This window comes from Brienomyrus brachyistius, chromosome 4 (genome assembly GCF_023856365.1).
Source record: "Brienomyrus brachyistius isolate T26 chromosome 4, BBRACH_0.4, whole genome shotgun sequence".
NCBI classification, from domain to species: Eukaryota; Metazoa; Chordata; class Actinopteri; order Osteoglossiformes; family Mormyridae; genus Brienomyrus; species Brienomyrus brachyistius.
In genome coordinates, this window is record NC_064536.1 from 23,691,171 (window position 1) to 23,704,071 (window position 12,901).

At 42.4% G+C, this 12,901-nt stretch overlaps 1 protein-coding gene across 1 annotated transcript; it reads right to left on the reverse strand.

Annotated features, from left to right (window-relative positions):
• Nucleotides 1–6,529: 6,529 nt before the first annotated feature.
• On the reverse strand, nucleotides 6,530–9,759 carry neurod6a (neuronal differentiation 6a). Its single transcript, XM_049010500.1, has 2 exons — nucleotides 9,596–9,759; nucleotides 6,530–9,166 (listed from the first exon to the last, which is right to left on the reverse strand). The coding sequence occupies exon 2, from the start codon at nucleotides 9,160–9,162 to the stop codon at nucleotides 8,143–8,145; it is 1,020 nt and encodes a 339-aa protein (XP_048866457.1). The 5' UTR covers nucleotides 9,163–9,166; nucleotides 9,596–9,759; the 3' UTR covers nucleotides 6,530–8,142.
• Nucleotides 9,760–12,901: the final 3,142 nt, after the last annotated feature.

Consider the following 12,901-nt stretch of genomic DNA (forward strand, 5'->3'; position numbering starts at 1 on the left):
TACTCACACTGCTGTCGAGCCCTTGAGCGAGGCCCTTAACCCCCCCCGAAATGCCAGGGGGGTGCCGGATAAATGGCTGCCAATGCACTTGGACTCCATACCTAGCTCTCAGCTGTATATGTGTGTCCCTCAAAGGACAGTAAGATGGGATATGCAAAACGAGGTCCCCTGTTCCTCTGATCATACTTGTGCAAATGGCAAAAAAAAGGTGGCAATTCATTTATGCTAAACATGTACACACAAACACACACTCCCTATTAATTACTCAGACACCTGATTCTGGGGGTACATGGTCTTGCCCTCAGTGCGACCCAGAGCACAAGGAGATAAACGCTAAATGCGTTAAACATTAGAGGTGGTGAAAGCCAGGATCTTTTCCCAGAGCCCCGAAAAACATCTCAGCCACAGAACTGGGAATGTGGGAGACATTAACACGGCACCTACTACACAACCACACTCTCCCTAGTGACGGGAATTAATATGCTGGCCGTAAAACTGGAGCCTAATTTTAACAACTGGGAGGCTGCCAGACCCACTGCAACAAATGGTGGCTTTCTCTCCCCCTTTTTTTGTAATAAACATATCTCGCCCAACATTCCATGGGCCATTAAGTTTAATTGGCAAATCAAGGAATCTCAATTAGCCATTAATTCTACAAATGTCTTTCTGGTCGGAATTTATTTTGAATGAGCAACTTTGCCAAAACATTCCAAGCCAAGATGTTGGCTGTACGTATATTTTATGTGTTTTGGCTAAACATTAGTTAAACTGATGACAGGGTTTAAAATACATTTACGTATATCTTAATGTGTATGAAATACAGAATCACCTTGTCATTTGTATTAATTTGAGGCCTTTGATAGTGACTTATCACTACAGGGGCAATAATTTTATACTAACTTTTCCACTTTGATCAAGAGTGTCAGCTAAAAAAATAACTGTATAAATGTTAATTCAATGAGTGTCTTTATCCACCAGGATGTTGTTACGGCATCATGTTACCATGGCAACAGCATCCTGAGGACAGTGATGACCATAGATCAGAAAAATAAATTTATGTGTAAACAATCTTCTGCTTTACACCTTAAATGCTATACATCAGCACAAAAAGCTCTCTGTATGAATGCTCCAAATATGAATTATATAACTACAGATTAAACACATGTCAAATGAATGTCACCTGCCTTTCTTTCTTCGTAAATGTTCTTTTGAAATATTCTTCTTAACATATATCTTTTGATAACGAGGAGCATGCAATATGCTATTAAGCTCGTATAATATTGTGCCTTGTTGATTATTCTTTTCATTCTCTTATCCCCTTCTGGTATTCCAGTGCACTCCTGTAGTCCTCCAGGACTGAAGGGGGCAGTGCAGACCATACAAAAATGCCCGTCTAGTTAGTACTCTTGGTGAACTTTGTCCCATTAGTATTTGCAAATCAAAATGTCAAAGCATTACACATATTCCACAGTCACACCTATTAGCAGATGGCAGAGAGTTCTCCCATACTAAGTATGCATATTTACAGTATATACTACATATACACTGTAGATATAAACTGTAAATGATGTATATATTGATTTGTATTCCGGTATGTCTATAAATATGCCCAACAAGTACTGCTAGAAACTTACTAATTGCCACAGTTTTCCACTGTACTCTCAGACTCCTCATGGACCGTAGCCCACCCCCCCCCCCCCCCCCCCCTCAAATGCCACCACCCACCCCCGAGCGGCCAGGATGCTGACACAGAGGTGCCAGGTCCAGGTAGTGGGGCTGGTCCCTAGAGAGCCAGGCAGGGGTGCAGGACAACCCCGATCTGGAATGCAAACGAGCTGCTGGCACCTGCAGTCACCTCCCTGGAGGATGGGCTGTTTCAGATGGGCTTACCTCCTAAAACCCTCTAATTAAAACGAGGCCACCCCACCCCCCCACCGGCTTCACCGCTTTCCTACTCATGAAAAAAAAAGATTATTAGGAATTTAATGGGGAGAATTCTGTCTCCCAGACCATCTGTGGTGGCAAGACAGAGGGTAGAGTTTTGGGTAAGTGAGTAGCACTGAAGAAAAAAAAATCGGGGGGAGTGGGTGCATTCGGTCATGTGACCAGACTAATCGGCATCACAGGGGCAGGATGTTTTTCACTTTTAATTAGCAGGAATTTATCAGCGACGGGACTATTTGTATCCAAGATACCCAGGTGTCCATGTCACACTGAAATTGGCCCAGATCAGAGTGAGTGTTAGATCCTGGCGCGTTTGGATCCATCTCTGAGGTGCTTTAACTCTGCCGGAGTTGATTTGACCACCCAGGTGTTTCTGTGATTAAGAAATGCGGGAAGAGCATGTGACCGAACCTTCTTCTGCATATTACAGCATAAGCCCTTTGGTATCTGCATGGTGAACCTGATGTTTGATAAGCATAGCAGTATATGTGAGGCAGCCAGTGATGTTTAGGGCTACGTGGGTTCAGTAGCCTGCTTTGAGATCGATAGGAGCAGGCAAAATTGAGAAAGGTTCCTCGGTTAGAAAACCCTCAGTAGATCTATCAGCTGCCTGTAGAGATTCACTATTAGAGGCTCTGAACAATATACAACAGTAATAGCAACTCTCAGTTGTTGCTATTTTCAAACTTATCCAGTTTTTTTAACATTATAATATTGCTAGCACTTAGCTGCTTTGTAGTGTGTAACTGCGCACATTTGAACCCAGGACCCGCACAAGTGTAGCCTACGTAGACCCCAGGCCCAGCTGAACATCGAATACCAGCGTACTGTATGAGTTTTGGCTTGAAAAAGAATAACTTTACAACATGAAAAGAAATCATATTCGCAGCATTCACATTAAATAAGCAAGTTATTCTTTAATTCCTTATCAGTGGCACGTTTTATTTTAAAGATAGATCTACAACCCACAAAAAGTCTGATCCGCATAAAAAATCGACGCCTTCACCTAACGGGAATTTTAGTCTCCTGGGAATAATATTCTTTTGCCGTAAAGATGCTTGTCATCAAATTAACTTCCATAGTTTATAATATTTACCTGAGACCGATTTTTAAAGTTTGTCATTTTTACTTACTGCACTGGGCTGGCCTTTAACTGAGGTATTATTCCCCGCCTTGCTGTTTGCTCTGGACCTCATCGACGCTGCAAAGGACAACCGGATACGGAAGATGGATGGATGGATATATTACCGAAGCAAATTTCAGGGAACTAGCGCTCAATAAATAGGCCTGCGACAAACAAATCGACTGCTTTTTTGATAATATTCTTATTTAAAACTGCTTAAAAACGGTTTAAGACGCAGAAAACAAATTACGGGTTAAGAAGCACTCCTTTTCAACAATATTAGCTGGTGTAAAGCGTCCAAACAGACGCTATTTTAACAATACCTGGTTAAGAAAAAAATGATGAATTGCTCTAAAATGGTTTAATAAACGTCTGATAAAATATTGGATGACTTTAGCATATCCCATGTATAGGTCAGTTATCTTATTTCTTAATAGATCAACCTATAAGATTATTTCAAGAGGACTGCGCAAATAGGATATTAATCATGGCATTATGAGACATTCTCCGGTAGGATTAATTTATTAATGAAACGTATGAAATATTTCCCCGTAATTAATGCATTACAAGACCTGTTACGGTAAACTTTCAGGTAGCTTATTAATCAAGCCAATGATTGTAACTGTGGCGCGGGGGCGCAGTTTCTTCTTGACTAGAGCTGCAGTTTCCGGTGATGATTTGCAGCACTGAGGTGGTTTGGAAAACATATTAGGCTACTGCCCTTCTTTCTGGGTAAGGTGTGGCTAATTACAGACGGGGTTTGTCAACCTTCACTTCTGGAAGAAATCCTGCCTGATCCATAAAAAGCAGGATTTATTTAATCTGCATTGCACAGAATATTTTTTTATTTCAATGTTAGCCTATTTCATTCATTAAAAAAGGACCATAAAAACTGTAATTTTAGCGCATGAAAACAAATGTGCAGCAATAAAACAAATTACTCACTTAGGACGGATTAATCAATTTTGCGCATAGTTTCTTGGCACAGTGGCCATGTTTACTATGGTTGTGAAAGTGTATGTCTCCCCCGTATAGTTTCATAAGTAATAACCTCGAAACGGGGCAGAATTAAGGAGATCCAACCAACCTGCTATTGAAGAATGCTGAACCCACTGGCGAACAGTGGCTGATTTCCAGCAGTCGCGCGGTGCCTGCCAAGTCTTTAAATAGGCACGTGCCACACTGTTTTCTTTTTAATTAGTGCTTGACAGATGGGTCATGGTTTGGGGTTTTGTTACAGACCGGTTTAAAATAAAATATGTTTTCTGTTTGGTGTCACAGTTGATAGATATATTTAATAGTCTATATTTAACAATAATTATAATAATCATAGTAGCCACTGTAACATCAAATAATAATAATTATTATTATCATCATTGCTGTTATTATTATTATCATTGCTGTTGTTGTTATTATTATTATTTATAATCATCAATAATAATAATGTTATTATTAGGTGAGTTGATCACTGTAAATTTCCCTTAGTTCTACCTGTTAACTCCGACTTGCGTATAGAATTAACTCAATATTGATATCCGACTACAAAAATGATTATAACTGTTCACGTATATGTACCGTGAAAGAGACTCACTTACGCGGAGTCACGGAGGGACTGCAATAGGGCTGTAACTATAGTGACTACAGATTCGGCGAATAATGACCAAAATCGGTAAATAATCAGTCATTCTGAGACGCCGGTTAGACCGCGCTTGACTCGGCATACTGCTGTGAAACGGGCGCCGAGGCAAACGAGAAAAATGTATATTAAATGCCAGTTAAACAACGATTAAATGTATATTAAATCGATTATAGTCCTGGCTCATATATTTCATTCATTCATTCATTCATTTTTTCGTTCATTCATATAATCTCAGTATGTAGTGTAGCATGCACGTGTCTCTACAGAACACCTAGAAATGTAGTTCTTTCAATAATAAAAGTTGGATAATGGCCAAAAAGCGGTCTCACTGGTCAAGCGCAATAAGACAAAGAGCGCAATAAAAACCAGCCACGTGGGCTGGGCGTACAGCGGCGTGACGCGAAGTCCCCGCACGTGAGACTGATCGGTGCAGGCCGTCTTGAGGTCATGCGTCCGATACCTTGCTTTCGCTTGCTGTCATGCTCTTCTCTTGAGATTCTGGTGCACAGTCGCAAGAGGATTACCGAGAGCCCGGGCTCATTCTCGCATCCGCAGTCTGTCGCTCTCTGGCCGGCGTCCAAATCCCGAGCTACTTTTGGCTCTCAGGAGGCAACTTCTGCTTTTTACTTTTGACACATCGCTGACCTCGGTCGGTCACAAAGAGTTATTCAATATACAATATGCTGTTCTTTTACCCGATGGCGGTTTATTTAAAAAGCAGCAATTCAGCCAAACACGTCGAAGTGCTGATATTTATTAGACATATATGGTTATTCTTACGGCACCCTCTTTAATTTGTCCATGAGGTTCGAATGATTTAAGTGTTTCAAGTCATATTGCAGCTACTCTGATTTAAATAGTTTAAAGTGTGGGATGGTACAGTTCCGACGGTGTTTATAGTTGCTTTGATAAAATAATTGCGGATAACCGAAACTCCACATTACGAATAGGCTGAACTAAGATATCGGGCAACAAGTAATTTCATGTATGAATAGCAGCCAATTAAACATGAATAATTGTGCTTGACGCAAAATGACAGATAAAATAACTGGAAATACAGCGTCATATATTCGTTTATATGTAACTCTAAAACACATATCTAAAACGGGTTTGTCTTTAAGACAAATGCTCATCAAGTGTATTGCTTTGTTTGCGCGGACTTTGTAGTGTTTGATATTATTTGTAAAGTTTAGTTGGATAAAAAAACAAATATAATTTTCGTAAGAAGTATTTCTTAACCCTCCTGGTGTGAGGCTTATATGGCACCGATATGTTTCTCTCAGGACCCTAAACTAGGCCCCGAAATTTTTTTTGTAGTGACTTTCGCAACAGGAATTTTACACATGGTTTCTTATCTGTACGATTTTAGAAGAATAATTACCCGTTGAGTACCTGTAAAATTCACATAAAACAACCCGATTTATAAAGAATACTCAATGATAAAGTATAATAAGAAACTGTTAGTAAACGTTTATACATTTATGTTATATTTTTATTATCTCAATGTACAGAAAATGTACTATGCATAACTGTATATATATTACTGAAAGTAAGTAGTACTGGTAGGCCTATTTAAAACTGGATATTTAATGTGTAATATACAGAAATGTAGCTTGTAATCTGAAAAGCTGTAGACCATGTAACCGCAGACTGCAGTTATCTGAATTGTATAAAATGACAATACAATTTATTAAATTTAACAGATTTTTTTTATCTTATCTAATTACTCGAAATCTAATATGCTGTGTAACATAAAGCAAATTTTTCGTATCTTCACTAATGAGGCGCATAAATATCACCTTTAAAACATCGTAATCGAAAGGTTTCGTTTTATAGTTTTATTTTCATTTTGCTGTACAAAACAACGTCATCGTCGATTACAAATATGTAGAGTAACAGTTTAGTGCATGACGGATTTTCGTCTTTAACAAAACCCCTCGTCTTAAGATATCAAATAGAAACATAAAATTTGTACAAAGCCACAACTCAGGACATCCATGCCATTGCATAACTGACACGTGCCAAAGATTTCATTGAAATTAAGGCAGAGAATCTCCACGCTCGTAAAATGATAAGACACTTGAATACAATCATTTCCACCGAGAATATTCTACAGGTTTCATTCCTACAATGTACATTTAGCTAGGCTTGTAAATATGATTTTGAACCACCATAGGTACAAGACCTCAACATGAATAACAACGGTACATTTGTGAGAAGGTAAAAAATAATAACAAAAACTGAACTCATGGTTAAACAAAACATTACATCTGCATAATACATTGCCACAAAATCCACATTCCAAACAAATAATATTTACATGTAAACTGTAGTGCTTTGCTTAAACACTTTAATTGACGGGTCCCATAAATTCACGTCCGCGTGTCCATTTCCATAAAACATCAATGACGTCACCGTGTGCAATCGTGTGAAGACCCTCTTTTTAGGCGTTCCACCGCACGCGACCACTTCGTGTCTGACTGGCTTCATGGCTGATGTTGATAAACTTCGACAAATATGTAGCCTATACTATGAACTTGCATTCACACATAATCGGGAAAATTAGAATAGCTCAGCAAATCTCAGTAACCATTCGAAATTTATAGACACATGTATGTTACACGTAAGCCGCGCGATTAATCGAACTCACTCCACTAATTATCCTCCATTCATTTTTATAGTTAAATACTCAAAACTGCAGACAAAATCTGCATTGAGTAAACTATCACGATCATCCATATATTACACCTTTTCATAGACTGAAATGTACGGTTAAAAATAACTTTTATTTGTCATCCGGTGGAGTTTAAAACTTAGTTTCTAATTTATAAAACAAATTTGTCAGGCAAATCACCATGACTCATTAATACGATTAATACGTAGGCCTACTTTTATTCGATTTCAACAATGGGATTTTAAGGGCAAAACGATTTTTATTGCATAGTTCGTTTTCCCTTTATTGCTTTTGTATTTATTACACCGGATTACTCATAACACATGAAAATGAGCCCCGGACGGCAGCAGTTAAACACCGATTTATAATTATGAAACTCTGTAGCGGCGTATAGTCGCCGTAGCGAATTAGCTATATATTGTGATTTCAGTTCAGTTAGGCCAAAACGTATGCAGCAGACAAGTAATTTAAACAGGGGCAACACGTACTTCTTACATTTCAACCCAATTCAAGCGAAACAAAAAGCACTTATCTGTTGAATTCAGTTCATCTTGTTTCAAGAAATAAAAGCCGGGCGTTTGATATTTTTTGTTTCTTGTGTGCTCATGTAATATGTTCCCATTATTAAAACACATTAATGTGAAATTACTTGCAACTAGCTGTTATATAACGTACAGTATGTTTCTTTTAATAAAAGTCTACGTGAAGTCTGTTTTTTTGTCATTAGAGGGCGAAAGGAAACCGCGATTTAGTTTTTCCTCATCAATTGTGAAAAGTCGTGCTTAGCTCCTCTTGGGCGGAGAATGCCTGGCCGCGTAGGTGTATGTCATACGGGAAATGGATGTCGCAGGACCCCCTAAACATGGAGTTTTGGCCCAGGGCACCTCTGGCGGGCACCGCGCAGTAGCGCATGCCGTAGTGGCAGCTCTTACCATACTCGCCAGGATCTTCGTGTTTAAGTGAAAATATCCCGTTGAAGTTCATGGGCGGGCTGTGGGGGCCCTCAAACTGGGGACTGGTGCATTCGGGGGACGTACTCTCGTAGAAGGACTCGTAGGCACTGCAGTAACTGTATGATCTGAAGGCCTTAGCGCCATCCGCGCTGGGGCCGCCGTGCCCGGTGGGCGTGCCGACATCGGGGCTGTGGTAAGGTGGGTACAGTGCGTCGTACGGCGATCTGCCGCACAAAGAAGCATCCCCGTTGTGATCCGCGATGAAGTTCCTGGCGTTAAGCTGGAGGCAGCCGGCTACCAAGTTGGTGGTGGGCTGGGACAAGCCTTTGCACAGAGTTTGCACGAAGGTCAACAGGTCGGGTCTCTTGCCGGTGCTGAGGATTTCCGACAGCGCCCAGATGTAGTTCTTCGCCAGGCGCAAAGTCTCTATTTTGGACAGTTTCTGCGTTTTGGAGTAGCAGGGCACCACCTTTCGGAGGCTGTCCAGTGCATTGTTCAGCCCATGCATCCTGTTCCTCTCTCTGGCGTTGGCTTCCATACGTCGCAGTTTAACCCTGTCGATCCGCGCTTTGGTCATCTTCTTTTTCCTTGGTCCTCTGCGCCTGGGCTGCCCGTTCTCGTCTTGGCCTTCCTCGCTTTCATCGTCGTCCTTCTCCGACTCTTCCTCCCTGATCTTCCTCTCTGCCTCCGGGTTGGAAATCGGTGACGTTTCCATTTTCGGAAAGGGGTCCTGTTTCCTGACCCTGATTTCAGCGACACAGTCCCGCGGGAAGGCGCCGAATTGGGTTTCTGGCATCAATGCTGGCTCTTCGTAGGGTAAGGTCGGCATTGCCCTACCGGAGACGGGAATAACGCAAAGTCAGAGCAATCCTGTCGCAGATCCTACTCGCTGAAAATCAACGTGCAGAACTGTACAAAGGCAGTACGCAACAAAAATGATCTGGAATGTGATTATGCAACAGTTACCAAATATTATTATTAAAACTCGAAATTATCAAGAAAATGCCTTATCTGAAACAACATAAACCAAAGATAATATCTCTGACCCTGGAATCATCAGTGATTATTTGAAATTTAAATTACACCACATACCGAATGTGCAACTTAGAACGATTTGACTGACTTTTTAGATACCTAACACGTAATACCACAAGCGATAAAAGGATGGATTTCAATAACGCTAAGAATATTTTTTCACAAAGCGCTAACCCAACCACTTGACTTCCGATAATAAATTAATATCCCCCGGTGATTATTCTTACCTAGATTTCGTAGCAACATTTAGAGTTGTTTTTCCATTCCCCTTTAAATTTAGCGCAAGCCTATTTCTTGCACGGCATTGGACATGTCACGGTGATGCTCTGATCTTCTCCTTCGCTGCCGCTTTCTTTCTCTCTTTTGAGAAATGACACCGATGCCAACTGCCAGAGCTGGTACCCATGCCATCTGGTCCTGACGTCACGTGGCCGCGGCCGCCACGTGGTTCAGTCCCGCGGGAGCGTCGCTCCGCAGCGCGCGTCTGGCGCGTGTAACCGGGAAGCACCGAGAAGCTCTTATTCACAGTCAACAAATCCGACCGAACACTAATACCAGCATCATCCGCTACGGGAAGGTACATATTGTTGTTTAACGGGCATTCAAATCCTGATTAAAACTTTTTATCCTTCCCCCTTACAACAAGATTAATTGCAAAAAACGAAGTACAAGAAATGTGCAGATTTGTTGACATCTAATGAGGTGTGATTTGGTTTTAAGACACAAATGTTCAGTGGAGCGGTACTCAGCATAATAATATAAATATAACTGTCTGTTTATTGGGGAATAATCATTCACGCACACACGTGTGTCTTGAAAAGCAGGATGGGGTAGCCAAAGAGAGAATTTCCCCTGGGGATTAATAAAGAATCACTATCACATTATATTATGTTATATTATATACATATGATATGTTGCAATTACATTTAGGCCTAAATGCTCGCGTTTTATGGCAGTAACCATTCAGGGTGTCACAGGTCCCGAGTCAGTGTGTTCTGAGTAAAGTGACATCAGATACACTTTGTGATAGTCAGCTGTTACATTTTAGTTTTATCCCAACTAAATCAGTGACCCAGCTCATTGTGGGTGATTTATGGGTTCATGTTGCCCAGAGAATTAATCCAGATCTTTGTGAATCACTCTTGCTGTCTGAATGAGGCGAGCTTGTAAAGTTGCAGCTGTCTGATACGCTGGGGGGCACTCATGATACTCACTGATGATGGGCTGATTCTTGAAGTTATAAATGTGGGACCACCAGATCCAGAGAGATTCCTCTGACCTTGACACTGCGTTATGTCGTCTGCACGGGTCCAAGTATATACCAGGTGTATTGTTACTCCATAATCGTCTCCTTCATGTCCAGTATGTGTAGCTGTGGTCAGGGGTGCCATAAAGGGGGCGTACGACAGGGGTCTTAAAATATTTGGAACCTAATTGGATTGACCTGCGTAGGAGCCCGATATGATATGCTTCCAAGGGGCCCAGAACCCGCCCCTGGTTCTGGTCCATCAAGCCTGACGCCTCTGCTACTGAACACATATATTCCGCTTGTCCCTGTCGCCTCATGACCCCGACGTGTCACCAGGTTCCTCTGGCTGTGACCCCATCGTGGTTCCTGGTCCGTGTCTTCAGAAACGATTCTGTAGCCCATGCACTCCATGTCCTGAAAGACTGCAGAGTGGTTCCCTATATCGACAAAGTCTAAAAACATCACCATAGGTGTGGACCTACAAACATTACCTTGTGGTGCTCAGCTTCCATCCATATCTGCCCATTTCTGTGTTCACTCTCCATATTTGTCCCTGTCTTTCCAGCTAATTGGCAAAGGCAAACCTTGGGCACCCAGACACCCTCACTCTGTTACAGGAGCTGCACACACACACACACACACACACACAAATGCACACAAAGTGCCTGCAGCTTTGAGGCCACCCAACTATGAAGGACGTCCATGCTCCATATGTACTATGGTCCTCCATCCCTCTGCTGTCACGCGACGCGTTTCCATGGTTGGTCACCGTGTTCGTTTTCTCGCCCATCGGAATGGTGCCCACCATCCTTACTGTATCCCTCTGTAAAGCCCCCCAGCACAGAAAGTGCACGCAGTCCGGGCTGGCCATGTCCTGTGTTACTGATGGCTCGTTCACATGCACATTGCAAATTGGTGGGGGGGGGGGGGGGGGGGGGATAGAGCTGGGGGGTAGAGGGGGGATTTTGCCTGGATCCGGGCACCCATCTGTGCTGGTGTTCATGAGTGGGGGGGAAAGAGTGGCTACCCAATGAAGTGCCACACACACACACACACACACACACACAGATGGGTGCATGGATATAGACACTATAAAGGAGTTGAGCAGACACTGCACATGTTTATACATGCTAATTGCATTGTATTATGGGCATGGACATGCAGATCAGTCACTTTATGGAATGTAGCACATTTTCACAGTGTGACAATATACATAATGTCATACACAAATGATGTACACATATACTCACACTATTAGGCAACTTGAAGGGCACACAGAGACACTGGTCCACGTACATGTGAACATGGCGTGACGTGCATGTATTAACTACTGCACAGTGCCACAAACAGGATACATATACTGATGCACACACACACACTCACAACACCATGGCAGATGACCCCCCACCCCAGCCCCCCAAATGCCTCAGCTGGCTCTGTTCTTTCCGGTCTACTGAACACAGCAACATCTGATGAGTCAAACTTCCCATTTCAGACTAATCAGTTGACTGCACTAATTGCAAATGCAAATATGCAAATTCATATTAATTAATTACTACGTTAATTAGTTCCCTGCTCTTTTCAGGCAATAAATCATCACGCAGGAGAGAGCCGGAGAGGGGTCCACTGCCATTTCGCTCCCCACATAAAAATTTAATCAGCCGTCTCTGGAAATACCTTCCATCCAAGTTCGGGTGGGGGGGGGGGGGTGGGGGGGGCAGCCATAACCAGTAGCTGCCATATTTGTCCCCCCTGAAGGTAGAAAGAGCTAGTGAAGCAACTACAGAGAGAGATGGAGAGAGAGATAGAGAAGGAGAGACTTCCTCTCACATCTCTCACACACCGTCCCAGATGAGTGTTCTACTAGCAGTTTAATTATCATATCATCAACTTTTAAAGTGGCAAAGAGTGGAAGCTGTGGGGGGTTGGGGTGGGGTTTGGGTGTGTAAGGGGGGTGCTCATTGATCTTTTGAGTAGCTGTGGTGGGGATGCCTCACCGCTTCACAGGGTGAAGGGGGTGGGATGAGTCGCTAGTGCAGGTGGGGGTGCTGTTTCTTTGATGATCTACCTGAGAATCCTGGGTGAGTGATGGGGGGGGGCATCTGACAAGGAGGCCACTGTTTCCGACACCCCAAGCAGATCCCCAGTCATACCATGGGGGAGGCACTTGGATCTGATCTTGAAGTTTACATAAAAGCTCTTCCTGTACACCTGTGTCACACGGAACTCAACAGGAAGTGGCTACTGTGCTGACCAATCACATTCCTTCTCGTGGTTTCTTTAA